Source organism: Camelus bactrianus, chromosome 2 (assembly GCF_048773025.1).
Source record: "Camelus bactrianus isolate YW-2024 breed Bactrian camel chromosome 2, ASM4877302v1, whole genome shotgun sequence".
NCBI lineage: Eukaryota > Metazoa > Chordata > Mammalia > Artiodactyla > Camelidae > Camelus > Camelus bactrianus.
Window position 1 is genome coordinate 98,686,780 of NC_133540.1, and position 26,168 is coordinate 98,712,947.

General features: G+C 42.1%; 1 protein-coding gene across 3 annotated transcripts in view; it reads left to right on the top strand.

Annotated features, from left to right (window-relative positions):
• Window positions 1-5,041: 5,041 nt before the first annotated feature.
• Window positions 5,042-26,168, top strand: part of KDR (kinase insert domain receptor) — a 43,593-nt gene continuing 22,466 nt past the window's right edge. For all 3 annotated transcript variants that reach the window (XM_074347673.1, XM_074347680.1, XM_074347689.1), the window contains exons 1-15: window positions 5,042-5,419; window positions 9,064-9,157; window positions 11,070-11,266; window positions 14,170-14,300; window positions 14,604-14,772; window positions 15,347-15,486; window positions 16,092-16,269; window positions 17,691-17,805; window positions 17,895-18,058; window positions 19,895-20,051; window positions 21,180-21,303; window positions 21,825-21,933; window positions 22,755-23,096; window positions 25,125-25,271; window positions 25,972-26,103. In XM_074347673.1, coding sequence (XP_074203774.1) covers window positions 5,353-5,419; window positions 9,064-9,157; window positions 11,070-11,266; window positions 14,170-14,300; window positions 14,604-14,772; window positions 15,347-15,486; window positions 16,092-16,269; window positions 17,691-17,805; window positions 17,895-18,058; window positions 19,895-20,051; window positions 21,180-21,303; window positions 21,825-21,933; window positions 22,755-23,096; window positions 25,125-25,271; window positions 25,972-26,103 — 2,266 coding nt within the window. In that variant the 5' untranslated portion in view covers window positions 5,042-5,352. The remainder of the gene's footprint in view (window positions 5,420-9,063; window positions 9,158-11,069; window positions 11,267-14,169; window positions 14,301-14,603; window positions 14,773-15,346; window positions 15,487-16,091; window positions 16,270-17,690; window positions 17,806-17,894; window positions 18,059-19,894; window positions 20,052-21,179; window positions 21,304-21,824; window positions 21,934-22,754; window positions 23,097-25,124; window positions 25,272-25,971; window positions 26,104-26,168) is intronic.

A 26,168-nucleotide genomic window follows, 5' to 3' on the forward strand; every position in this document is an offset into this window, starting at 1 on the left:
TTACATTTCCAGCACATACGATTTGAAACTTATAGATCTTTGCAATAGCTCTATTTAATTAGATGTGTTATAAGTATGTAAAGTACAGAGTACATTTTTATTAAATAAGTATCAACATCATGCATTTCACCATTCTTATTATACCTTAACAACTATCCTTCTAAACTCAACTACCTGCTCTGGTAAGATTTAACCTCTGCCTGTTTCTTCTGGGAGGGTCTCAGTTCAAGAAAGCAATTGAGTGAAAAACTAAGACATATTACATAGGAAGGACATTTAAGCTGGATAATGAAGGACAGAAAAAAAGTTTTCTAAGAGGCTAAAGGACAAAAAAAAAAAAAATCTACGGCAGAAAAAAAAATACCCCCAGTGCCCCCATTGCACATGTGATTATGTGTATAGGAGCAGCTGCTTTTCTATGAAGGGGTAAAGGTGAAGCTCCAGTTGGGCTGGGATTCCTGGGGTGGGGTTGAGGGAGAGGGTGATCTAGTTACCTGCCTTGAATTCTGCCCTGATGGTCCATGGCAGAGTGATTGTCTTAAGTCACTCTTGGCCTTCCATCCACCTAGGACAATGGAAGCGATCATCAAGGAGAAGCTGAGGAAGCCAGTGGCATCAACTGACTCAGCCTCGTCCCTTGAAGGAGACCATCCTCAACAAGAAACCGTAAGTGCCTGGAGGGGTCCGTCTCGGATGTCTCTCTCTCTTCTGTTTGGTCCTGATTCTACTCCTTCTAGTTGTGGGACTTTGGAAAAGTTAACTTAAACCTTCAAATCTCATCCCCACTGTCCTGAGATGAAAGTATTGATAGTACCTTCTCCACTGAGTTATTGTGAACATTAAAATAAGATAATCCAAGGAAAATACCTGGCACATAGTAAGTGCTTCAAAAATCAGTTTATTATTATTATTTTAAAAAGCAAAGAATATCTTGACTTTTAACAAATCATTAACTAATGGTGGGAAAGTATACATCGATCGTTTGCAAACACATAAAACAACTTTTTTTTTTTTGCAAGACTTTTAGGAAGGCAAAGGAACACTGACGTAAGGATAAACAATTTCTTGTCTTCACCCTTCTTCTTCACTAGGAATCACTAATAGTGCTTGCTGCCCTTATGGGATGTGGTAGGAATGAAGCCAGAGATGCAGTGAAGCATTCAGAACAGTGCCTGCTCACAGTGTGTGCTTAGTGGTGTTAGCTCTTTGATTAGTTTCTAACATCCTTCTCTGGATTTTCAGTTGATTATTTAAATTCTCTGCATGCTTTCCACATTTTAAAATTGTTACATTTACCCCTTATGAGATATAACAAAAAACTGTGTGCGCAAGTTGGGGAGAGCACATAGGCGTATGTATTTATAGTAACCGAGATTTTTCCTGTGCAGGTGGCAAGTAATGAAGGTCTGTTTCATGTATTTTACAAAAAGGATGGGGAGCTTGATTTATATTTATTAGAATATAAGACTTTATGAATGAAACCAAACACTGATAGAAACATCCAAGGCAAGCCTGACTTTGTGGTAACATAGCCTTTTTCCCTTGGACATACAAATATGTAAGTTAAAAAGCAGGCACACAAAGAGTAAAATATACATGGGTGTGAAAGGAAGGTGGATAATGAGAGATAAAAGGTACTCATAATCTCCCAGCGCATGATAGTCATGAGTACAATGGGCTATGAAATCCAGCCAACATCTGGCGAGGTAGTCAGGGCTCTGGTCAGTTAGAGCATAAACAAATGCTGGAAACAAATTAAGTGAAGCAAACAGGAGAAAGTGTCATGCAAATTCATAATCAACAAGTGACAATATTTGAAAATATAACAGCCACTAGAAGAGAGAGTTGCTCTGGATTTGTATTTTTTATTTGTAAAAGTTACACTTTCTTGTTCTGACAAAATGTTATAGAAATAGATGAAGTAAAAAGTGCGAGGTCTCATCCACCTGCCTCTCTGCCTCAGGCTTTTCCCAGAGGTAACATCAAGACACCGACAGTGGATAAGTCAGAGGTGTTTTACAAGATCATGCAATACTTTGACTGTAGTTAATTAAAACAGATTTTTTTTAAATCATGGAAAATTTTAAATGTGTTAAAGTAGAGAGAATAGTAAAATGAAACTTTATGGTCATCATCTAGCTTCCACAATTATTAATCTTTTGCTGGTCTTCATATTTACTTTTTAAGATATAAAGTCCAACATACTGGTGGTGATGGACCAAAGCTGGCATTGTGGAGTGTAATTTGTGCAGTGTGCTTGGTGATAGGAACAATTTATACTCTGTGTGCACAAAGCCTGAAGAAGCAGCTGGAGAAACAGAGCTCTGCGATTAACTTAAATATGCCCTCGGTGGAGCTGTTGTGAGGATGCTCATTTCTGCCCACACTGCCTTTTTTCCCACCACTGTACCCTAGTATCTTGTGTAGTGTCTAGCACATAGTAGGTGATTAGAAACTGCTGCTGAAGAAATGAGCCTTACTTGCCTTTCAGATCTCAGCAGCACGTGCATTGTCATATAACTAACCTTTGCAGATGCTTCCTAATGTGCACTGGGTGCTTACTGTGCGCCAGGCGCTTGTGCTCACCAGGTGTTAGGTCATGCTTTATCTGCAGAAACTTGTTTAATTCCTGCCAGATCCCTATGAAGAAGGTATTATTATCATCTTTTGCATTTCATAGATACGCAACCAATAAGTTAGTCAAGATCACGTGGATAGGAAAAGGTAGACTTGGGAGGCAAGCCCAGCCAGTGTGGCCACTGTGTACTTAGCACCACTCTTGGCTGCTTCATCCCCCAAATGTGCCTGAATACCACTTATGGGGCACTGAATACTCTTGCATACTTTGATAGGCAGTGATCTTACCTGTAGTGCCTGATTAAGTCACACGAATCACTCCTTTGCGGCGGTGCCAGATAATGGGAGGCGGTTGCACATGGAATAGACTTAAAAAAAACAACAACAGACTTTGTCATTTTTCATGAACACAAGGCACTTCTAAGTGCTGTGTGGGAGAGAATGTGGTAGACTGATTTCATTGAGACCCTGCCAAATTCTGGTCTTGTGGCCATCAAAGACGCATCATTTCCTCCAAGACTTCTAAAGGGGGCTATTACCACAGGCCTGCAGGTTCTGGTTTGCATTCAGAGGAGACACTATCTTCTTAAGTGAGACGTGGAAGAGGAAGTGTCATGAATTGTAAATAACGCTGAGAGAGAATTGTTTGGAGATGGAGATGGAGAAAAATTGCCTTCTCCAAACCAGGTTCCATCTCCCTCCCCCTTATCCAGCTTTGCCAGAGCCCATCCTGTTTTCCTTACTAAGTTTACTTGCAGGAAAAGAAGAGTTTCTTTAAGTGTACTTCTGCCCCTGACAAATAAATACCTTCTAGATTAAATATTAGTGCATCTATACAGCGCAACACCATGCCACTACGAAAAAGTACGAGATGGAGCCCTAAGGGTTGATATAGAATGATCTGCAAGTTATATTTTAAAGTGAAAAAAGTCAGCACTTGAGCAGTATTTATACCAAGGCTACCCTTTGTGGGAAAAGGAGGGTGATATACCCATACCTGTATGTGCATAGAGCTTGCTTGGGGAAAAAAGAAAAGGTAAAAATGCTTCCCTCTGCTGAAGAAAAGCCTTTTTATTCAAAACCTTTTCATATAAAAAAATTAAACCATAAATGTTGTATTTCAGAGTCAAAGTCTTTCAATTGCCAACCTGACAAAATAGAAGAGTAAATACAGTAATATTTTAAAAAATACTGGAAGAAAAGCAACACTTTGCATTAATGGTGTATTTCAGGAGGAGGAGTTCGGACTAGATGTAGAAATAAAACATTTCTACGTCTTCATCTCCCTAAAGGATGGTCTTTTAAGTTGTCATTAAGAAGCACCTGGAAAGTAAGAGACTGAGGGATCTGGAAGATCCCATTTAATGAAGTTGAGGGACATCTGCTGTCACTTCCCAGGTGTAGGGAGAAATGGAGAGGAAAAAAGGGCAAATGTGGTTAGAAGGGAATCCAAGTTTTCCTCTAAACAGAGCCACGATTCTGTACCTGCGAAGAGAGTTGGAGGTTTGGTCCATAGTGTTCTGGGAGGCCTGGGTATGGGAGCTTTGCTTCATTGCCTCTCCTGTGAAGCCCGCCGAGTCAGGCTTCTTTCCCCTCGGCCTGAGGGGATCTTGGCTGGGCTCTGAAAAGGCCCAGGAAGCGTCACTTTAGGGAATCCTGGTCGATAACACCGTGGACAAAAGCCCTTTCCCAAGCAGACCCTCTCATACGCCGCGGGTTTGCCAGAGCCCTGGTACCGCCAGCTCTCCGGAGGTTTGAGCTAGGGTTTTGGTGAAAGCCGGTTAGGGGCTCAAATTTAAATGCTTTTGGGGCTAGGCAGGTAACTGAAAAACATTTGAAGGCATCAGGTATAAGAGGAAACAGCGGGAACTTTGGAGAACTGGGCAAGTGCATATGCTAACTAAAGGCATTCAAATTCAAGTTTTTAAACGACCACTGTGCTGGCCAAACAAAACACTCATACTGGCCGGAGTCACTGACAGTTTGCGATCCTGCCTTCGTCTCGGCTCATATCCGCTTCTCCCTCGTTGCTTCAACCTGCAGCAGATCCTCAGTCTGTCCCCCAGCCACTTTGGGCGCGCGGGGCGCCGAAGACTGCCCTAAACTTGGGCGCACCTCCTGAGGGCGCAGTGTCCCTCGCGCGCTCCCGCTGTTGCTCTCCAATACCTCCGGGTAGGGGGGCAGCAACCGACCGAACCTCTGAGTGGATCAGAACCCCTTACGGGCTACATTTTATTTCCGCCAGCAATGGGGTTGGTGCCCCGGGGACGTTCTCCCTCGGGCGACTCCGGGCCAGACGCAGTCCAGGGCAAAGCAGGGAGATTAGGAGATATAGTGGGTGTGGGAAGCACCGGATCCAGGCACCGTACCCGGCTGAGGGGCGGAGCCGACTGCGAAGGGAAGCCCCGCCCCAGCCCCGACCAGCATAGCCCCGCCCCCGCGCTCTAGAGTTTCGGCCCTGGCTCCCACCCTGCACTGAGTCCCGGGACCCCGGGAGAGCTGGAGGTGTATGGTTGTGTTTCTTCTGCCCGCGCGGGGCATCACTTGCGCGCTGCAGAAGACAGGGAGCTGCTCCTCAGCCAGGCTATCCTCTCCTTCCGGCACCCGCAGACCCCCCCTGCAGCCGCGGCCGGAGCCGGGGCACCCTTGCCCTGCGCTCCCCGGAGTCCTGCGCTGCGGCGCGGGTTCCACCTCCGCGCCTTTTCCGCGGAGCAAGACCAGGGAGAGAGAACCGGGGCCCGAGTTCTGGGCACAGCGCTTGGCGCGAGGTGCGGGATGGAGAGCAAGGCGCTACTGGCCCTCGCTGTGTGGCTCTGCGTGGAGACCCAGGCTGCCTCTGTGGGTAAGGAGCCCACTCTCTAGAAGGAAGGAGGAGAGGTCGGGTGCAGGCGGAGAGATGGGGATGCGGAGAGGACCTGGAGGCCGGCTCTAACTCGCAGTTAGAGCTGGAGAGGTGAAAGTGACTTGACACTGTGTTCTTTCATTTACCGAAGAGGAAGCTGAGGCTCAGTGACTGACCCAGGATTACCCAGCGAGTTGGTGGTCTTGTGAGCCCAGTTCCATTTCCACGACTCTAGTCTCGGACAGAATCCTGGGCGGGAGCGCGTCTACAGAGCCGATACACCGCTGGGCTCTCGGGAGGCGGGGATGGGAAGAGTCCCGGAGCTGGCAGGCAGGAGATGCCCCCGCAGGCGGGAACAGGCGGTGATAAAATTGTCCGGCTGCGCGCACCATCCTAGCCCGGTCTCGTGAAAGGAAGCCCTGCAGGAGCCGCGCGACCCAGGTCTTCCCCATGGCACCGTGCGCCTCGCTCTGCCTCTGTAGGAATCGAACGAGGACCCAGGTCTACTGTTCCCTTTAGGTTCGAACTCACACACACACCCACTGTATAAGGTGGGGTCCAGGAGGGAAGGAAACTTTTTCTTATTTCTTGGTGCAGGACACCTCTCTCCTTGCAGAGAGAAAGAGAAATTGGGGCTTGGATCCGGGGTTGTGTGACAGCTTCCCAAAATGTCTCCAGGCAGTAGTCACCTTCGTATTTAAAACAGTTTAACATCTTTCAAAGCTCTTTGGTCCTTTTGAGTAAGCGCATGGTCAGAAGTTCACGTTCTGAAAACCTACTCTGAGGGATTTGGTACCTAAGTTTGGCGCCTCTCGCCACTCTCCTTGAGGTCTAAAATTTCAGTCTCTTTCAAGATCAGGAACACACACGGCCTTGAAGTAAATAAATTCCCTTTCTCTCTCTCCTTCTTTCTCTGTCTCATCTTTCTCACATCTCTTTCTAATCTCTTCTGTAGCCATTGTTTGCTGCTTTCTAGATTTCCACTCTTCAGAGGGTGAGAAATGGGAGGGGGTGAAACAGGCAGAAAAAGTAAAATGGTTCAGGGGAAAATTCCTTGTATCAAAAAAAAAAAAAAAAAAAAAAAGAATCACCTGTCTTAAAAGAAAAAAAAAAAAAGACATGCATATACCGTAACAAGATCATCTGTCTATAGTTACTGAATTTTCTTAATAATGACTTGTTTCATCCAGGCCAGCTCCACCAGGGACAGTCATCTGTCCCTGACAAGACCTCTCTCTCCTCCTTTATGGGAAGAGAAAGAAGGTCTGGAACATGTGGTTTGTTACTGTATCCCACAAAGACATGAGTTGCTTTTGAGCCTGGGGTGTTTCATAGAGCAGCAGTAGTAACCGAAATCGGGTTGCCCTGAATATAACGATGAGGTTGCCCTTTTGGAGTGTGTGACTTGCTTAATTGGATTGGGCTATAATTGATGCCATCAAATTCTAGAGACAGAGGCACTGTTGTTTTTCCTTCCTGTCTTTGAGCTGGAAGGGTAATAGTGCACAAATGAATTAATTTTGGTTATGGGATTTGAACATAGAAGAGCTTTATTGAGTAGCAGCGTATGTACTTCTTAGAGTTATTTCTTTAGAACTTTCTGAAGAGCAGACCTCGAACTTGCCAATGAAAATGAATGAAGCTTATTGGAGCAAAAAAGAAATTGAGCGTTGGTCTACAGATATGAATTTGAAGTTACCATTATTGATAGCCTTGTTGAATAGTTTTTTGTTGGAGACATGTCTCTAGAATAGTATGGTGTTGTTTTGGCTCCCGATGAATGGAGAACTTTTTTTTTTTGAACATAGGAAAGTGTGTCTAGAGTGTGAGATTATCTGTGGCAGTGATTTATGAGAGATCTTCAGGAATCTCTTGTTTTGGTGGCTATAGCTTATTTAGAGCTTAATTTTTACCATCATTTTTTTTTTTTTTTCTCACATCACTGTGCCCAGATAATGGGCTCTTTCTCATTTGGGTCATCATGCAAATTAAGTTACTGGTTTTGACATGTTTCTCAGCATAGGATTTCCCAGTCACGTGTGATATCTGTGCTCATCCAAACAAATTGTTTTCATTTTCCTTTACTTAGACAAAGTGGGAATCCATTATTGGAAGACTCTTCTTTTGCTTTTAAACATTTTGCTTTATTTTTGCCTACTTGGGAGGGGGCAGTTATTTCCTTTATATTGAAAAGTGCTATGTTGACTAACTGAGCATGACCACCCAGACCAATAGCTATCTACGAGTGGCCCGTAGACCCTCTATGACCAAGTCACCTGAAATGCTTGTTAAAATGCAGTTTTGTAGGCCTAGGAATATCCTGACACATGCTAAAGTTTTCAGAACCACTGCCCCGAGCACCTTACTTCCAATGCCAGTTAGTTTCTGAGATTTACTGCTGTAACTTAATTTTCAATTTAAAAAAAATTCGATATTGATCAACAAATCCACAGTTTTGTCAGCACTTGATTTTGCACCTCTGAGTGAGCGTCTGAGAATACGTGTGATCAGTTGCCCCTTTTGCCTGCAGCTGTTCACACTGGGGTCCGTGGATTCAGTGCTCTGGATATTTATACTGGATATTTGCTCATGCTCTGCTTATTCATACTCTTTTGTATTTGCTAGTCCTCTCTTTTATTTGCACAACAGTGTCAATGCCAGCTTAGGCCTGGAGAGTCATGTGTTCTTAGTGGATGTGAGTTAAGGATCCTATGAAGCTCGGTGCTTACCCAGCACCCATCACTTTTTTAGGTGGTATTTTGAAGATCTGGTTATCAGTTAAGACCCAAGGATGGTGGACAGTTTTTCTTTCGCTGATGCTTTTTCAGCACCTGGTAGCTTTTTGCATTTAGTTGACAGAGAACTCAGTTTTCTTGCTGTGGAGTGACCCATGGTGAGGAATCTGCCCCATGGTATATTTAGGTAAAGATACTTTTTTTGTGTATTCCAAGCTTGGTATCAGGACAAGCTCAGCGCCTTGATTAGTAAGTTGAGATTCCCCAATTGTAATTCATTAGCGTTACTCTAATTCTGTTCTCTGAGGGAAAGTATATTAATATGCATTTGGAAAATGTTTCTTTCCTCAATTCCTCTCACCTAATTTCAACGTGCAGTGTTTCAACCTTGGCAGTTCAGTTACCAGAGGAAGGGCACTAGAAAATTGATAAAGGCAGATGAGACGTTCCTGTTCCCCTCAAAGTACATAGATGAACTATATAGAAATGTCTCTAATAGTATTCATTAATCAGCAATTTAGTCGAATGTGTGCATCCTATGTTTTATAAGAAGTGTCAGTGGGTCCTTTCCCAAGGGAGTGAGATCATCAGATGAAGGTTCATTTGGTTTCAATGTCCCATATCCTTTTGTAAGACCTTGAAGTTGGCAATGCAGGAAAACAGGAACTCCACCCTAGCTCCATGAATTGCAGAACTGTTGTGTTGGTTTATGACCATCTGCCCATTCTTCCTGTTATGACACAGTTGGTGAACTTTTACTGGGAATGGTGAAAAGTAAATTCACAAGTTTTACACAATGAATTGCTGAAGAAGCCTTTTAAAGTATGGAGTATGCGTTGTTTATGGAAGGTGTTTCCTATTGGGTCTGACTCAGTGGCAATTACATTCATTTATTTAATTTGTTTCTAGGTTTGCCTAGTCTTTCTCTTGATCCACCCAGGCTCAGCATACAAAAAGACATCCATACAATTATGGCCAATACAACGCTTCAGATTATTTGCAGGTAAGGATTCCTTTTAGATTCAGATTTCCTGTGTTAAATATTTCATTGTTTATTGAAGGAAAATAATTTCCGTATGCAGAATTGTAATAGAGTCATAGTAATTGTTTATAAGTACTGAGGTTTCTAAGAAGCGATGTAATAATTAAAAAATGAAAAAGGTCTTCTCCCCCAAAATTCTATACAATTTTGCTGGCATTTTTTCCCTGCTACCCCCTGCCAACCCACACATGCACACATGCACATACACTAATAACCAGTATAGCACCTGGAGTATAGTATGTAGTACACAATACATGTTGAATAAATAAATGAAATTGAGGATGTACCCTTAGAGTTAAAGAAGTTTGGGGATGTATTGTTTATACTCAGAATGGCTCTTGGACATCTGTTCAGCACTTTTCAAGAACTTTATTTTATGGTAAAATTCTGATCGTAGTAGCAATTTAATATTCAGCCATTAATATTACTGAACGCATGTCCTGCTGCAGGTTGGTGTTCCGGCATGTCTGTCTCTCACTAGCTAGCAAGAAGTCATACTATTGATTTTTGCTAACTGGGGAAATAAGCCTCTTTGACAAGAAGAATTCTGCCTTCCAATTTAACTGTTAACCTTCCAGCCCCTACCTCAGGAAGAAAAGTAGGACCTTAGGGTTTCATGTATGAGTATGCATGACAGACGCAGAGGCTTCTCAGGACCAGTGAGGTTTTGGCAGAGACGGTGGGTGGAGAGTGCTGACGTCCACAAACAGCCCTAGGAAGCTTGTTGCCATTGTTTATGCCTGACAAATGCCAAGTGTTCAACACAGTGACACAGATCTATTTTAGCTTGCCGAGTGTAAAGGATACTCTAGTCCTCTTATCCAGGGTTGGTCACCAATACCCAGCCCTCGGGAAAAAGCACAGTAACAGGTGCTGTTTCCCTAGCTTTGCTATTTCAAGATGTGTTTCTCAGTAGATGTTCCTCTAACCCACCCTTGACAACAAAGGTTATTTAAAATCACCCAAGATTCCATACTCCCTTTACATCCCAAAAAAGCTATGGAGTATGTTAAAAGTGACTTCATTAATGTAGCTGCAACCTCATGGACATTTCAAGTTCTTTAAAGAAGGGTCCATGATGTTACATTTTTCTTGATGTTGACTCTCTTCCTTGGGGTTTTGTAGAGAAATGCTGTAATAAAAGTAATCTAGGTTTTGACGTTGTCCTCCAAAGTTTCTATGAGTCTCTTAGATAGTTGAGTCCCCTTCGTTCCTCACTTCACCTCTTACTCTCCGGATTACCCACTTTTATCAGGCTTTTCTGGCTTCCTTGCCATTCCCCTCATGGTCCAGATAGGCACCCACACCAGGGTCTTGACATCTGCTGTTCCCTCTGCCTGAAATTCTGTTCCCCCCAATATTCATACGGCCTAGTGCATCAAGCCTCCAGAACTCTTCACTCTTTTCTTTGCATCTTCTAAATTTTCTCCATAGTACTTATTGCCACCTTGTACACATTTTACTTACTTTTGAAAAATTTCAGCTTTATTGAAATGTACTTATTTTTTTTTTTACTGCTTGTCTCCTCCAACTTGACTGAGGTTCCATGAAGACATTGGCTTTTGTCTGATTTGTTCACTGCTGTATGCCATTTTTAACAACATTTGGCACACAGCCCATGCTTAATAAATATTTATTGGATGAATGAATGAGTTAATGAGTAGAAAACTCGAGAATCCCTATAAGTGATTTCTGAAGCCGAGCCTCTGACTTTTTGTCATTCATCCATATAACCTGTCATTGTTAGTAGAAGGCTGTGTTTCTGTCTGTTGAGGCGTTTATGTAAGTTTGAGAACCAAATCTTCTGTTTTCTTGGAAACAGCCTCCTAGTGAGGCATTTCACATGAATATTTGCTTGGAATTAATTTTTCAGGGGAGAAAGGGACTTGGACTGGCTCTGGCCCAACAATCAGAGCGGCTCTGAGAAAAGAGTGGAGGTGACCGAGTGCAGTGAGGGCATCTTCTGTAAGATGCTCACAATTCCAAAAGTGGTCGGAAATGATACTGGAGCCTACAAATGCTTCTACCGGGACACTGACATGGCTTCTGTTGTCTACGTGTACGTTCAAGGTAAGTGGTTAGATGGAATTCACTTCCCCAGTTGATTTACCGGTTACAAAACACAATGGGTGCAAAGAAGAATCGAGGACAACAAAGTCTCGCTCTGAGGGCTCTCTGCCAACAGGAATAAACAAAATTCTTCTCTCCCAAGGCTTCCTCGGAGAATAAGACTCATTGATTTGTTCTGGAGCGTGGGCCCCATTACTTCTCTTTTGCCCAACTCGTTGGGTTCTGATCTTTGTTTCTAAGGGAAATCTGTGTTCACAATTGGCTATGGGGATTTATAAGAAGCCTTCTGATGTTTGAGGGAAGAAAAAAACAAACCCGAAATCCTTGAAAAGGAAGATTCAGGGGTGAATTATGGAGAGGTTTCTGTGGAGAGATAGGTTATCTACTGCAGAGTTGGAGATTTCCCCAAGAATGCACAGGGATTCAGCCAAGGGCTCTGGAGTTTTTTGTACATAGGAACCTTTCTTCCCCCAACGTATACGTCATAAAAAACAATTTCCATACACTTGTGCAAATGAAGACCTTGCCTCAAACGGCCTTTCAGGGACAGTGTTTCTTTCCTTTGCTGGTGTGGTCTGAGATCTTGGATGATATGCCAAATCTTTCTAGAATTTGCAATTTGAGATTGACACCGTGGAGGCCAACTTAACATCTGTGTAGGGTAAAATACATGTCACATATATTTAGTATTTATAATCTGAATTAGTCTTTCTTCTGTGTTACAAAATCTTACATTAACTTAGTTTTCCTGGAAAAACTTGACTTAACTCATGAGATACCAATCATATAATTTTGATGAGTGTAGGTGTTGCTTAGCATTTCACTTAGATATACTCAATATTTTCTTTTCAGTAAGGATAAACTTTTTAGACATTTTATTTATACCTTTCTATACCTCTTTACATCCCAGAGGATTTGAAGCAGGTGAAGATGGCTTAGACTTTTTTTCCAGAAGCATCTTGTGCAGAACAGGAATTTCATCAGCTTTGGAAAACACACTCGCTTGTCTCCATTTACATTCCAATGTGCAGTATGGTTAGTGCAATGGAAAGGTGGAGGCCACATCAAGATAACGTATGTCACTCCCGGATTGCACAGTATTTGAGATTTATTTCTACCCAGGGTGAGCACAATCCAAGATAGAATTCTGTGGCGTCCTCCTCCCTTCTGCAGAATTTGAGAGACATGGCTCAGATCTTGGAGAATTTCTGGCTCCTTTTGATCTGACAGTCTTGGGAGATCAGGCTTTCTCAGAAGATTGCAAGGATTTCCTGCTTTTAGGCTGTCTGGAAATACTACAAGATGAACCTCTCCCATAATATCTCGTTATTTCCTTCTCCCCAAGTCAGGAAACCTGGAGACATGTGAAAATTCATTTCGTGAGTTGCAGTAAATATTTTATTTTGAGAGGATGGGTGGTTGTTTGGGTTTCTTTTGTTTATTTCCTTTTTTTTTAGGATACCGAAATAGAACTGATTGACTGAATAGCTTTAGTTTGACGTCAAGGGGTTAATTTAGCTTCCCAAGGCTTGCTCTCTAAGCAAGTTCTGTAATATTTCACAGCATGTGGATAAAAAGATAGGTAATATTAAAAAGTAGCGATCTCCAGCACTGTTTATTTGTACACTGCCTGTCTTTGGGTATACCATCAAATTCTGCTTCCTGTCTAAGCCTAATGTTCTAGGAGGTGAGCTGTCTAAGATTTTGGTGGTGAAGTTTAACAATGGAAAAGAAAACACTGAAATATTCCCTATGGACAGTCCTTTAATATCCCCTCTGGTCTCCACCTTACTTCCTGCATCTTCTGACCCCCATTCCCTCCAGCAATGGATGGAGCCAGGAAGTGGGTCTTGGCCTCGTAAGATAATGGCTATGGCATGTGGTGGGCTGGATTGGCTGCCTTTCTGTGCTTTCCAGCTGGGAAGGAAATCAAACTTCTGCTGTTGCAGGGAATTAGCTGCTTTTCTCCCCTTTGGTTTAATTAACTCTTTCTTCACTTGGACCAGCCATCCTGAAGCACTCTGAAAATGCTTGGTCAGGGGAGTTGGGGATGGCAGTAAGGACAATTGTCTCTCTGGGATTTCAAGCATGACTTCACACCAACTCTATCTCTGGGGAAAGGAGTCAGCAGCCTATTAACATCATATGAACAGTGTTTGAATGAATCTCTCTCTCTTTTTTTTTTCTCAGTCTTTGCCATGGTGGCTTTTCAAGTTTTTGTCATTGAAGGTATTGATGACTGCTGACTCTTAAATACATAACTATTAAACATGAGTTTATGAAGAACCTTAAATCTAGTCTTCACAATCTTAAAGTACACAAAGCTTTCTCTTGAATAATTGAATTAAAAGTTGTTAGTTATTTCTTTATTTTAAAGATTCTTTGGGGACCATTAATCTGTTTTTGTGATGTTTACATTATTTGCCTAAAGAGAGAGAGCAGGAATTTCTTTAACATCAATAAAACTCAGTAGGTAAACTATACAGATTTAACTTTACATTTACTCCAGTATTTATATATAGTGTATACAAAAATGTATGTGAAAATGAAGATGTATGCACCTTCATTTTGAAAAAAACTAATGATTAATCTGCCTAAGTGTGGAACCTACAAAATATAATCTGCTTGTTGATAACCCTTGCAAAAGAAGCCAGTCTCATTCTAGGGACTTTCTTCCAGATTTTTTACACACACATACACACACACACACACACACACACACACACACACACACACACCCCTCTGTAGCATCCTTGGAGCCAGATATCTACCAGCAGACCTACCTGTGGATTCCTTTCCCTGGTATGAAATATCATTCCCCATGAGGCACTTCTCTGTTAGAGTTACGAACCTGAAAGATGACCAGTAATGCCATTAACTAGCAGAATTACATTTTCTTCTAGATTACAGATCTCCATTTATTGCTTCTGTTAGCGACCAACATGGAGTTGTGTATATCACTGAGAACAAAAACAAAACTGTGGTGATTCCTTGTCTGGGGACCATTTCAAACCTCAATGTGTCACTTTGTGCAGTAAGTTAAATCGTCTTTCATCATCTCTTACGTTTTCTTAATTTTAAGCTAATATTAAGATGGGTAGCCTGTTTATAACCTTATGTATATATTATTATAATACATATTATAGTACATACGTTATATATTATATTATATAATATTAAGTCAGCAATGTGTTGTAAAGATCCTTTAGGAAGGGTCAAAATGACAATAAATAAAACCAACTTGCCTTTTAAAAAATTACATGAATTCTTTAGTGTTCATGGTTTTTGCCTTTGGATAACACTTGATTGAATATTTGATATTTCCTTTTCTACCCAGAGGTATCCAGAAAAGAGGTTTGTTCCTGATGGTAACAGAATTTCCTGGGACAGCAAGAAAGGCTTCACTATTCCTAGCTACATGATCAGTTATGCTGGCATGGTGTTCTGTGAAGCAAAAATTAATGATGAAAGTTACCAGTCTATTATGTACATAGTTGTGGTTGTAGGTAAGAGGACAGTTCCTTTCCATATCATTAATATCAGACAGTAAAGCTTGGCTTACTGTATTAAGATCCTGGAGGACAAGGGATATTGAAAAATATATTAATTCACGGTTTGGTGTTAGGCAATTCATTACATCTGCTCTTCTCTACCCAAGAAACCTATGTGCAATAGAGTTTTTCCTCCTTTCTTACCAAAACCAAGGATGAAAAAGAGTACTATTATGGGATCATATTTTATGGAAAATTTAATGTTCAGAGCATTGCTTGGCATCAATTTTAATTACACCTATTTTATGAGAAGTTCAGTGACTTCCTAAAGCTGGCCCCATTGATTATCGGCCACTCAGATTTTACAGCTTTTCTGTTCACTGGGCTACAACATTTTTGAGATCCCTTCAGGGCTGCGTTGTAAATCTCTGTAGGCCAGTTTCCTGGGAGTTACCAAGGACTGTGGAGGCCCTCAGGGAAAAATGATGTGACACATTTTGAAGCTGCATCATTTCTGAAAAAAAATGTGTGCCAAGTTATAGATTTGCTTTCCCTCTTACTTTCTGTTTTTCCAATTTACTTGCTCCAGGGTACAGGATTTATGATGTGGTTCTGAGCCCCCCTCATGGAGTTGAGCTGTCTGTTGGAGAAAAGCTTGTCTTAAATTGTACAGCAAGAACTGAGCTGAATGTGGGAATTGACTTCAACTGGGAATACCCTTCTTTGAAGGTAACACTAACAGTTCAAAGCCAGATCTCTAAACACTTTGATAATAAGCTCCAACAAAGTTTGCTTGAGACAAATAGGGACCTCTCTGGCCAGATGAAATGTAAGGGCCTTAACTCACAGTAACACGTACACGCACACACACACACTTTAAGACCATTGCAGAACACACCCATGCAAAAAAAGCTGCAAAGCCAAGAACTCTGTCCAGGCCGTGAAGATTAGTTTCCTTTAGGTGATTACATCTTTCCAGGTTGCATTATTTCTCTGTTTTCCAAAGTCCTCGATCTCTTTTCCATTTAAGGGAATTTTTCTTTAAGAGGTGACGTGAAACACACTTCTTAAACATTGGGCACACTTCCTTGTGTTTCTGTAGTTCATTTTTATCTCATTCCCATTATGTGAGGCTCTAAAATTCCTGGTTCACTTGGTTGCATTTATTTCATCTGAAACCAACTATATTTGCTGTATGCATGATGTTAAGATTTCTGAAGTCCCCTTCATTAGTGTTCAAAAGAGTTCACCAAGGGCCAAGACTTTTGTGGGTATCTAGAAGCTATTGGGTCATGTTATGCTGGACTTTGGAAGTTCAGTAAACTCTTTTTCAGCATCAGCACAAGAAACTTGTAAACCGGGACCTAAAAACCCAGTCTGGGAGTGAGATGAAGAAGTTTTTGAGCACCTTGACAATTGATGGTGTAACCCGGAGTGACCAGGGGTGGTACACCTGTGCAGCTTCCAGTGGCCTCATGACCAAGAAGAACAGCACATTCATCACGGTCCACGGTGAGCTGAGATTTCGTTTGGAATTACCCTGTACCTTGAAAAGTGAGATAATTTAAATACATTTAGGTCAGCTAGCAATTCCTATTTTGCTCATTCAGAAGGTGTTTTTGAGCTCTTGCTAGGAAGGCCGCATGACCTAGAGGTCAAGAGCATAGCTTGGGTTCAAATCCCAAGTTTAATTGATGAGCTGAGCTGATAGAGTAAGTGCTCACTACATATCACTTACTGTCACTGCTATGATTATTATTACTATAATAAGCTGAGGGTTATTAACTAAGATAGTTTTTACATTTTTATTGAATTGCAAGGCAGAGAGACTTCCTTGAATAAGCCTGAGCTTTGCAATTGGGAAAACCTGTATTTAATTACTTTCTGTGGGGCTTGGAGGAAATAATTTAATTTCTCATTGGTTCTCACTGACATAAATGTCTCAGTTTAGATGATAATTTGTATGGCACCCAACTTATAGGCCCTGGTAAGGATTTGGATTTTATAATATGGGAATGCACAGGGAAGTTCTGAGCAGAGAGACATGCTCTGGCTTATGTTTTCATGGAATTACTCTGTGTGTGTTTTTTTGAAATGTGCAATACTTTAGGGGAGTAAGGGCAGAAGTAGAGACCAGCTAGAAGACTAATTGCACTCATCTAGGTGAGAGATGGTAGGCGGCTTGGACAAGGGTGGTAGAGGTGGAGGAGGTGAGAAGTGATCTGATTCCAGATATATTTTTAAAGATAGAACCAATAGGATCTGCCAATTGATTCCCTGACTGTGGAATGTAAGAGAAAAAGAATGGAAGATGACCTTTGAGTTTCTAGCATGAGCAACTGAATGAATGGTAGTTTTGTTAACTGACATAAGGAAGGTAAGGTGGAGAGGAAGATTTGGGGACACAGGGTTAGGTGGCTTCATTTGGAGATGCCCATTAAACATTCAGATAGAGATTTTAATATGTTAACCTGAAACCCAGAGTAGTCAGGGCAGGAGATGTGAATTTAGAGGAATGTACTTGATACTTTAAGCCTGAGATGAAACGAAGGTGTAGATGAAGAGAAGAGGTCTGAGGACTGAGTCCTGGGGCACGTGGGGCGTACATTTAGGGTGTCAGGGGAGCAGAGGGGAAGGAGCACCCGAGGACCCCCAGGGGACTTAGAGAAAGTTTCACAGAGGAGCAAATGCTTGAAAGCAATCGGTAGACCTGCGGAGTGGACTGGGGGAGAAGAAAGAGCTAACGCGAAGACCAGAGGTGAGGGAGAAGCTGAAGTGTGACCTATAGAAATGTGGTTTGGGGGCTCTCTGAGCTGCAGCGACTTGGACCCCCCAAAAGTCTTTGACTGCTCACTTGAAACGAAAAACTAAACCCAATGACTATTTAAAAGAGTTTGATATTTATGAGAAAAAATATTTTAATTCTCTTCCAGAAAAGCCTTTTGTTGCTTTTGTAAGTGGCATGGAATCTTTGGTGGAAGCCACAGTGGGAGACCGTGTCCGAGTCCCTGTGAAGTACCTTGGTTATCCTCCCCCAGAAATAAAATGGTAACTACTGGAAATACATGTAAAGCAACATTCCCATGAAAACAAATCCTTAGATTGTACTAATTCTTGGGATTTTTTTCCCCCCATAGGTATAAAAATGGAAGACCCATTGAGTCTAATCACACAATTAAAGTAGGGCATGTACTGACTATTATGGAAGTGAGTGAAAAAGACACAGGAAATTACACCGTTATCCTTACCAATCCCATTTCAAAGGAGAAACAGAGCCATGTGGTATCTCTGGTTGTGAATGGTAAGTCCATTCAGTTTTCCTTCTCTGCCCCTAATCTATTATAAAGAGTATGATTATGTCCTCCTGGACAGCCAACCCACCTTTCCTTTGGAGCCTGCTCCTGCACACGCATCATGAGGGCTCCTGTGTACAGAAATGATCCAGAGCAGTGAGGCTGAAATGGAGTGTAGGACAGCGTGCTCTAGGTATGTCTGCTTAAGAGGCCATGTGATTGAACCGTTTGGTGGTCAAATGTGAGACTAAAGGAGATGGTACAGCCAATGGCCAAATGCTGTGAAATAAGAAGGCTGGCAGGGATGGTCATCAAACTCAAGATGCACTAACTTTGCTCCCATCCATGGAATTGGGCACGCAAAAGTGTATGACTCTTCCTGAATTTTGCAGAAGGCTTTGAGTTTGATTTGGGGATTGATGTATCCATGATACACAGACAGATTCCAACTCAGGAGGCTTTTGCAGGCTGACATTGTTGGCTGGTGGGAAATGTTTTAATTTTTTTTTTCAGCAGGAGTCTTGGATCTGACTCTGAAGCTGTAAAGTGGAGATATTAAGTTTTTGATTTAAGAATGATTTGAACTTTATTTTTCCAAACTGAAGAATGTAAATAAGTGTTCTGGGTGGGGGAAAAGGAGCATTATGGTCAGGTAGGTGTGGGAGATGCTAGGCTGATGGATATAGGATATTGTCTTTCTCCAGGGGCAGAGACATAGCATAGAGCACCCCATACATCCATTAATATCCTGCTTCAAACACAGTTGGGGAAATGCTTCTCTGTAGGAATTCTTTGTTTTTCCTACTGGCACAACAGATTAAAACTTTAGGATCTTCTCATGTGACGTTAAGGTGCTTCCCCATAGATCTTGCCAAGCTCTGTATGTCTGCTGAGCTTGGTTTCACTTCTTTGCTAGGACATCAGCCTCGGGAGTATTTTAAAGATAACAGGTTCCAGAAATGTCATGTAGAAGCCACTTGGGTGTAGGAGGTTGAGGGGGTGGAGAGAAGCTGGGGAGCTGATAAGTAGGGTTAGGAGAAGGAAATGAACAAGAAATAATGATGTGAAAATGGACAGTGAATAACTCCATTTCATTCATCCAGGAAGTCACTAAACATTTGATTCCCCCTAATATTGACCCTGCTCCCTAAAACAAACATTAAAAAGAAGTCAAGTTTTGAAAGTATAATCTGAGGCTTTAGGTTGATCATGATGGGAAAATGGTTTCACATTAATGACTTTGGAGCCAAAAAAAGAAAGAAAGAAGGAAAGGAGAGGAGGAGAGAAGACAAGGAACGGAGGGAGGGAGGGAGGAAGGAAGGAAGGGGAAGAAGGAGGGGGAGACGGAGAAGGAGGTGTGGTGAGTGACCTTGGGCAAGTCATTTCACTTTTTTGTTTCATTTTTCTCATGTGTAAAGTGGAGGATAATAATTGTGGTTTTGAGGGTTAAATGAATTAACTGATGTAAAACACTTAGAACAATGGCCAGCACCTAATACATGCATTTTATTATTCACAATTATTTCCTTTCTGGAGCCTTGCCCGATCTTGTGAAATTGGGAGGACAAGGAGAGCTGTCCCTATAGTGTAGATGAGAAAATGTGTGCAGGGTGGTGACACTTGCACAAAGTCACTCAGCTTATTCATTTATTATTATTATCATCATGAGGCTCACTCTGAGGATCACTCAGAGTGTCCTGTTTCCAAATCTACATGTTCTTTGAAAAATCAGATGGGGGCAGAATCCTGGGCTTGGAAAAACACAGGCTTTGGTTGCTGAAAACTTCTACTTTCCATTCTTCAAAGCTGATTGACAACTCAAAAGCTGTCTTTCTCATCTCCAGTCCCACCCCAGATTGGTGAGAAGTCTCTGATCTCTCCTGTGGACTCTTACCAGTATGGCACCTCCCAAACACTGACGTGCACGGTCTATGCCGTTCCTCCCCCAAGTCACATCCGGTGGTACTGGCAGCTGGAGACAGAGTGCACCTACAAGCCCACGTGAGTAGGGCTACACCCTCTTTTTGCTGCACTTTTGCATTTTTTCTATTTATTTGTTCATTTTGTTTTTTAGATTCCACATATGAGTGATATCATACAGTATTTGTCTTTCTCTGTCTGACTTACTTCATTTAGCATAATGCCCTTCAGATCCATCCATGTTGTTGCAAATGGCAGAATTTCATTCTTTTTTATGGCTGAGTAGTATTCCATTGTGCCTGTGTATATATGTGTATACACCATATCTTCTTTATTCAGTCATCTGTTGATGGACATAGCCAGGCTATCATATGACTCCATTCTAAGTCAAGAAGGCTCTCTCAAAGAAGGGTATTCCTCAGGTGGCACTCTTAGTCTCCTTCCATCTTCTCTGTGGCTACATTTATAGGAGATGTCATTCCTTGAGGTATCCTGCTTTGAGCTTAGCTAGCTCTCTCTTTAGGTTAGCCCCAATTGTACCCCTCTCGAAGTGCAGTTTCTTTGCTCACTTTGTTAATTGCCAGTCTTTGGTCTTTCTCCTTGTACCAATCAACCAGTGAATACCACGATCTCCTTATCTGTGAGAAGGTCCATCTCAGAGGAAGTGCTGAAGGATGCGAGGGAGCGATAGACCTCGGAGCCTCAGGCCCGGCTTATCACGTCCTAACACAAGTCCAGACATCCTTAGGAAAAACAACAACAACAAGTCACCCACCACCACCCTAGGCAGCTCACTTCCTGTTGTTGTTTTTGGGATGACCCCTTCTGGTTGCTTCCTCAGATGCTGACCATTTCCCACACAAAGGCCACAGTCCCAGGGAGATCGCTTTAAGAAGCCCAATGGCTTCTCAGTTTCCTTGCCTGCCTTTGAACTAAATTAACTTGAATTGTCTTGTCGATCCAATTTATGAATGGAGGTTTGTTCCCAAAATAGCTGCTTCCCTCCCGTATCCTGAATGAATCTACCTAGAACCTTTTCCTTCACTGCCCAGGCCTATTTTTAATTGGCGCCAAGTCTTGTAGCGGGGTAGGGTGCACTGAACAGTTATTTCCAAGAACAAAATACCAAAGTCTGGCTCTTTCTTTGCTATTGAGGTGAATTTTAAGAAAAATTAAGTCACGATATCATCTGTTATCTCTTTCTTATAGCCAAGCTGCCTTAATGACAAACCCATATAGTTGTAAAGAATGGAGAAACGTGGAGGACGTCCAGAGCGGAAATAAAATTGAAGTCAACAAAAATCAATTTGCCTTAATTGAAGGAAAGAACAAAGTGAGTTGGCAGTTCTTTAATTTGAAAATCTGTCTCTCTTTCACGGAAGGTTGGAGTGAAAGCAGGGTAAAACAACATGTGAGGAGCATTGGAGACTGATCAGCAAATAAACTGGGCGATAAAATGTTAGCATATTAAGTCAGTTTGAAAAGACCACTGACTTTTAGAAGCACCATTGGCTTATTAACGCCTTATCAGAGCTAGGGAAGATATATCTGCCATTAGCCCTGTACATCTATTGTAAGGTAATTCTGAGTTTACAAACATACACATGAGAAAATGAGTGTAATGTTGTATTAAAACACATGCTTTATTTCCTGGTTTCCAAAGCTCATTTTGTATGATGTGTGAGCTGCTGCAGCGTAATTACAATGGCACGGATTTGAGCGCGGTCAGTGCCGGAGTAGGAGTCGGGTAGGCAGGCCACGGCGGTTGTGGGGACGCTGAATTTTAGTCTGAATGCGTGTGCATAAACACAGCCTCCATTGTTTATGGCCTGGGATTTGTTTTTTTTTTCACAGACTGTGAGTACCCTTGTTATCCAGGCAGCCAATGTGTCTGCTTTGTACAAATGTGAAGCGGTGAACAAAGCTGGGAGAGGAGAGAGGGTTATCTCCTTCCACGTGACCAGTAAGTCCGGCTCTCCCTGGGGGTGGGCTGTCTGATACTCTGTCGTCCTGGCCATTCCCATGAGCGGCACGACTTTAGGAAGGGGACTTGGATGGATAATCGATGCTTTTGTTCATGAATTAGAACTCCTCAGCTCAACGTGAAGTCAGTCCATCTGACTGCCCAGGAGAGAGAATATGGTTTCACATCTGCTTCTGAACCTCAAGTCCCATGTCACATTTTTGTCTCCATCATCAGAGGCTAGCACAGTGCTTGGCTTATTGAGGTTCAGCCAATATTTATGTGCTTGCTGCTGGACACTTGACGAGTGAGTGTCTTGGAAGCAGTTGTAATGACATTGGAGCAGTGCCCTCCCAAGTCTGCCGATTTTCTCTGTTCATCTTTCATTTCGTGGCTAAGCTTTAGCTGACCGGACAGGATAAAATATTGCAGTCTAGGCTAATTCACTGTAATAAATATAGCTTTCCTCTCAGTGAGTGTTAGGTATTCATGAAGAATTAATTTTTGATATTCCATGTTATAATTATCTGCTTTGAATTTTGTTGGATTTCAATAAAATCTTATAAACCATGTTTCGAGCTCAAAGTGAAGATTTGATAAATATCTGAGGAATTAATTTACATTTCCAAATAATATAGTTTCATCAAATAGTACATTTTGAAACCTAACTGTCCAGTTGGCTGTCTTCTTATATTACATTGTCTGGGATTGCTGGAGCTTCACTTCTCGTGGGGCTTTATCACAGGCTGAAGGCAACAAGAAAATAATAGCATGCTGCCCAAGTTAAGTCACTAGCTTCTAACAGGGGGTTTACCTTTCAGGGGGTCCTGAAATCACCTTGCAACCCAGCACTCAGCCAACTGAGCAGGAGAGCGTGTCTCTGCAGTGCTCCGCGGACAGAACTATGTTTGAGAACCTCACGTGGTACAAGCTTGGCCCCCAGGCTCTACCAGTCCGCACAGGAGAGTTGCCCACACCTATTTGCAAAAACTTGGATGTTCTTTGGAAAATGAACGCCACCATGTTCTCTAATAGCACCAATGACATTTTGATCGTGGAGCTCCAGAATGCATCCTTGCAAGATCAGGGAGACTACGTCTGCTTTGCTCAGGACAGGAAGACCAAGAAAAGACATTGTGTCGCCAGGCAGCTCACAGTCCTAGGTAAGGAGGTAACTCTGGACCACCCGGAGATGGTTGGAAATCCTTAAAGGTAGTGTTCAGGGGGCTGTGTGAAGATTGTCTGCTAGGAGCTTATGAAGTAGACTCGTGAACACTTATCTTACTCACTGAAAGTCCTCGAGGCACGAGGAGGCTCATCATGATGAAGTGATGTATTAAAAAGAAAACAACACGGTTCTTTCCAACCCTGATGGTGGGGTAACTCACTATTTTCTGCAAGGGATTACCCTGAACCAGGTCAAGTTCTGCCCTATTCTTGGGCATCCATTTATTTAAAGAGACACATATTTGTGGAATGCCCACCATGAGCTAGGAGGGTGCCGGAACTTCACAGTGGGGAGTAGGTGGGGAGGGTGAGAACACAGACCACCACCAGCCTGTCGCAGTACCGTGTGGTCTCTGTGTTCTTGAGGACAGGGGTTGTTTTCTGTTTTACTTCTTGGTTGGCTCCAGACACAGTGGTACAGATTAGGTGCATGATAAGACATCTGCTGCCAGAAGAGTGTGGTGATGGTGTTGCTTACCACCTCTGAGAGCCCCTGGGAGGGGTGCCACCCTCATTGCCTGTACCTCTGCCGTACAGCTCAGGGTCAATGAGATGATCATTTTAATCAGCAGAGAGCTTTGTAAATTCCACATGAAGCCACCCTCTACACCTCATCTAACCTTGCTCCTTGCACAAAATCTGTGCAGCCATGGCTCTGTCTCTGAGAAAATTAGGCAAATTTGGGGAGTTTCTCTTTTTGCCATCTCCTTCTAATTTTTCCTCTCCTTTGTTTTCTTACCCAGTTTCTGGGATGCTTATGTTCTGGTTTTTCACTGTGAAGAAAGGGAACTGCCCAGATAAAGTAATTTATACTTAAGTTTTAGCGGAATAATATCTTCAGAGGCTTTGGCATATTTTAAGAGGTATCTTCCGACAGCCACTAGGATGGATTTTGCTAGAGTTAAGACTCAGGTGGCAGAAGAAGAGATGTTTTGGGGTGAAGTCATCCCAGAGCTCTTCAGATCACACCACATATATATGACCATGGTTTTTCTGTTCACCTTGGTGACTGGTCTGGTTTCAAGCTAATGAAAAAATTCCAACAGAGATGTGAAAGAGGCTGCGGGCTTGCCATGCCCAGGAAATAGTGCTCACGATGAGCTAGTTTGCTTTCGTAAGGACTCTCAAGTTGTTTTCCAAAAATTATTCTTAGAAATAAACTAGAGTCCATTTGCTTAAACCCCAGTGTAGTTCACTGTCGAGGTATTCTCATTTTGCTAAATGTTGACGTGGATTTCTTCTGCAAGATTCCTTTTGATGTTTGGACAAGATATTTCTACAGCACTTTGATGATTTGTAGGAAAGGGGTAAATCTAAAGCTGTCCTGTATATTTAAACAAGGACCCATGGGCTTTGTTTTCTTTAAATCTTTGACTTTCCTTCAAGTGTCGTTTTATTTAGAGGAAATAGTACTGGACTAGTCTTTTCGGCTCATGTAAATCTATTATGAGTTCATCTGTTTACTTAGAGGGACTTGGACAAGTTGTTTAACCCTCCTTCATCTGCAAAATCAGGCTAATGCTGCCTACCATAGGACTGATGGTGAGCAATGGAAATAGTATGAGTTTTTTTTTTAAGTACCAAATAAATATAAAGCCTTTTTTTGTTGAATTACATTGAGGTTTTGCACATTCTGAGAGAAACATGGCAGAATTTTTGGGTGTCATTGGCTAGGATTTATTTATTTATTTCATGGGCAGGAAGCCCATATGACAACTTTTATTTTGTGGTGTGATTACCAGCTCAGGTCACTAGTATGAACGTTCAAAGAAAGGCAGTGATCTGTCTGAACTGACTTGTTCCACTTAACTTTAGTGACCAGGTTGATCACAGTGACCAACCTCTGCATATTTTCAGCTTAGTAAATCAACAGTTTAGTAAATGGTTTAATAGTTTACTGACACTAAAAGCACTTCAAAAGTTATAGCTAAATGTTCTATGATTTTTTTGGTGCCTGTGCACAGAGCGCATGGCACCCACAATCACAGGAAACCTGGAGAATCAGACAACAAGTATTGGTGAGACCATTGAAGTGTCCTGCACAGCGTTTGGGAATCCCCCTCCACAGATTACGTGGTTTAAAGATAACGAGACACTTGTGGAAGACTCAGGTGAATTGAGCATGTCTGTCTCTCTTTAGTTGCAGAATTTTCCTGGAAATGTTGTCTAATATCCATATTATTTCTTTTAAAAATTATTTATTTTTATTGAGGTATAGTTAATGTACAATATTATTTAAGTTTCAGGTGTATGACATAGTGATTCACAATTTTTAAAGATTATATTCCATTTGTAATTATTGTAAAATATTAGCTATAGTTCCTGTGCTGTACAATACATCCTTGTGGCTTATTTATTTTATACATAGTACTTTGTACCTCTTAATCCCCTACCCCTGTCTTGTCCCTCCCTCTCCCCTCCCCACATTGGTCACCACTAGTCTGTTCTCTGTATCTGTGAGTCGGTTTCTTTTTTGTTATTTTCACTAGTCTGTTGTACTTTTTAGATTCCACATATAAGTTATATTATACAGTATAAAAGCCATATTATTTCTTAATTTGTTTTAGGTAGGGAAAAAAAGCCATCGTAGTGTCCGTGGTCTGGTTCACTTGGTGGGAATCCAAATATTCAGAGCCTTGTTGAATTCTCATGGAAGCCAGGGGTGCTAAGTCAGCAGCTGATCCTCTGTGACTCTTTGGATTTAGATAATAGCCCAAGATAAAGGACATCATTTATATTTTTAAAGTTTTTCCCTGCAAAACTCCAGCAGACCACCTCGTAATAAAAACCATCATTATCCTCCTCGCTTAGGCATCGTGCTCAAAGATGGGAACCGGAACCTAACTATCCGCCGGGTGAGGAAGGAGGATGAAGGCCTCTACACCTGCCAGGCGTGCAGTGTTCTTGGGTGTGCACAAGTGGAGGCATTTTTCATAGTGGAAGGTCAGTGGGAATTCACGGGCACATAAAGTGGTTTTAAAAAGTTCGCATGTATGTTACGTACACTC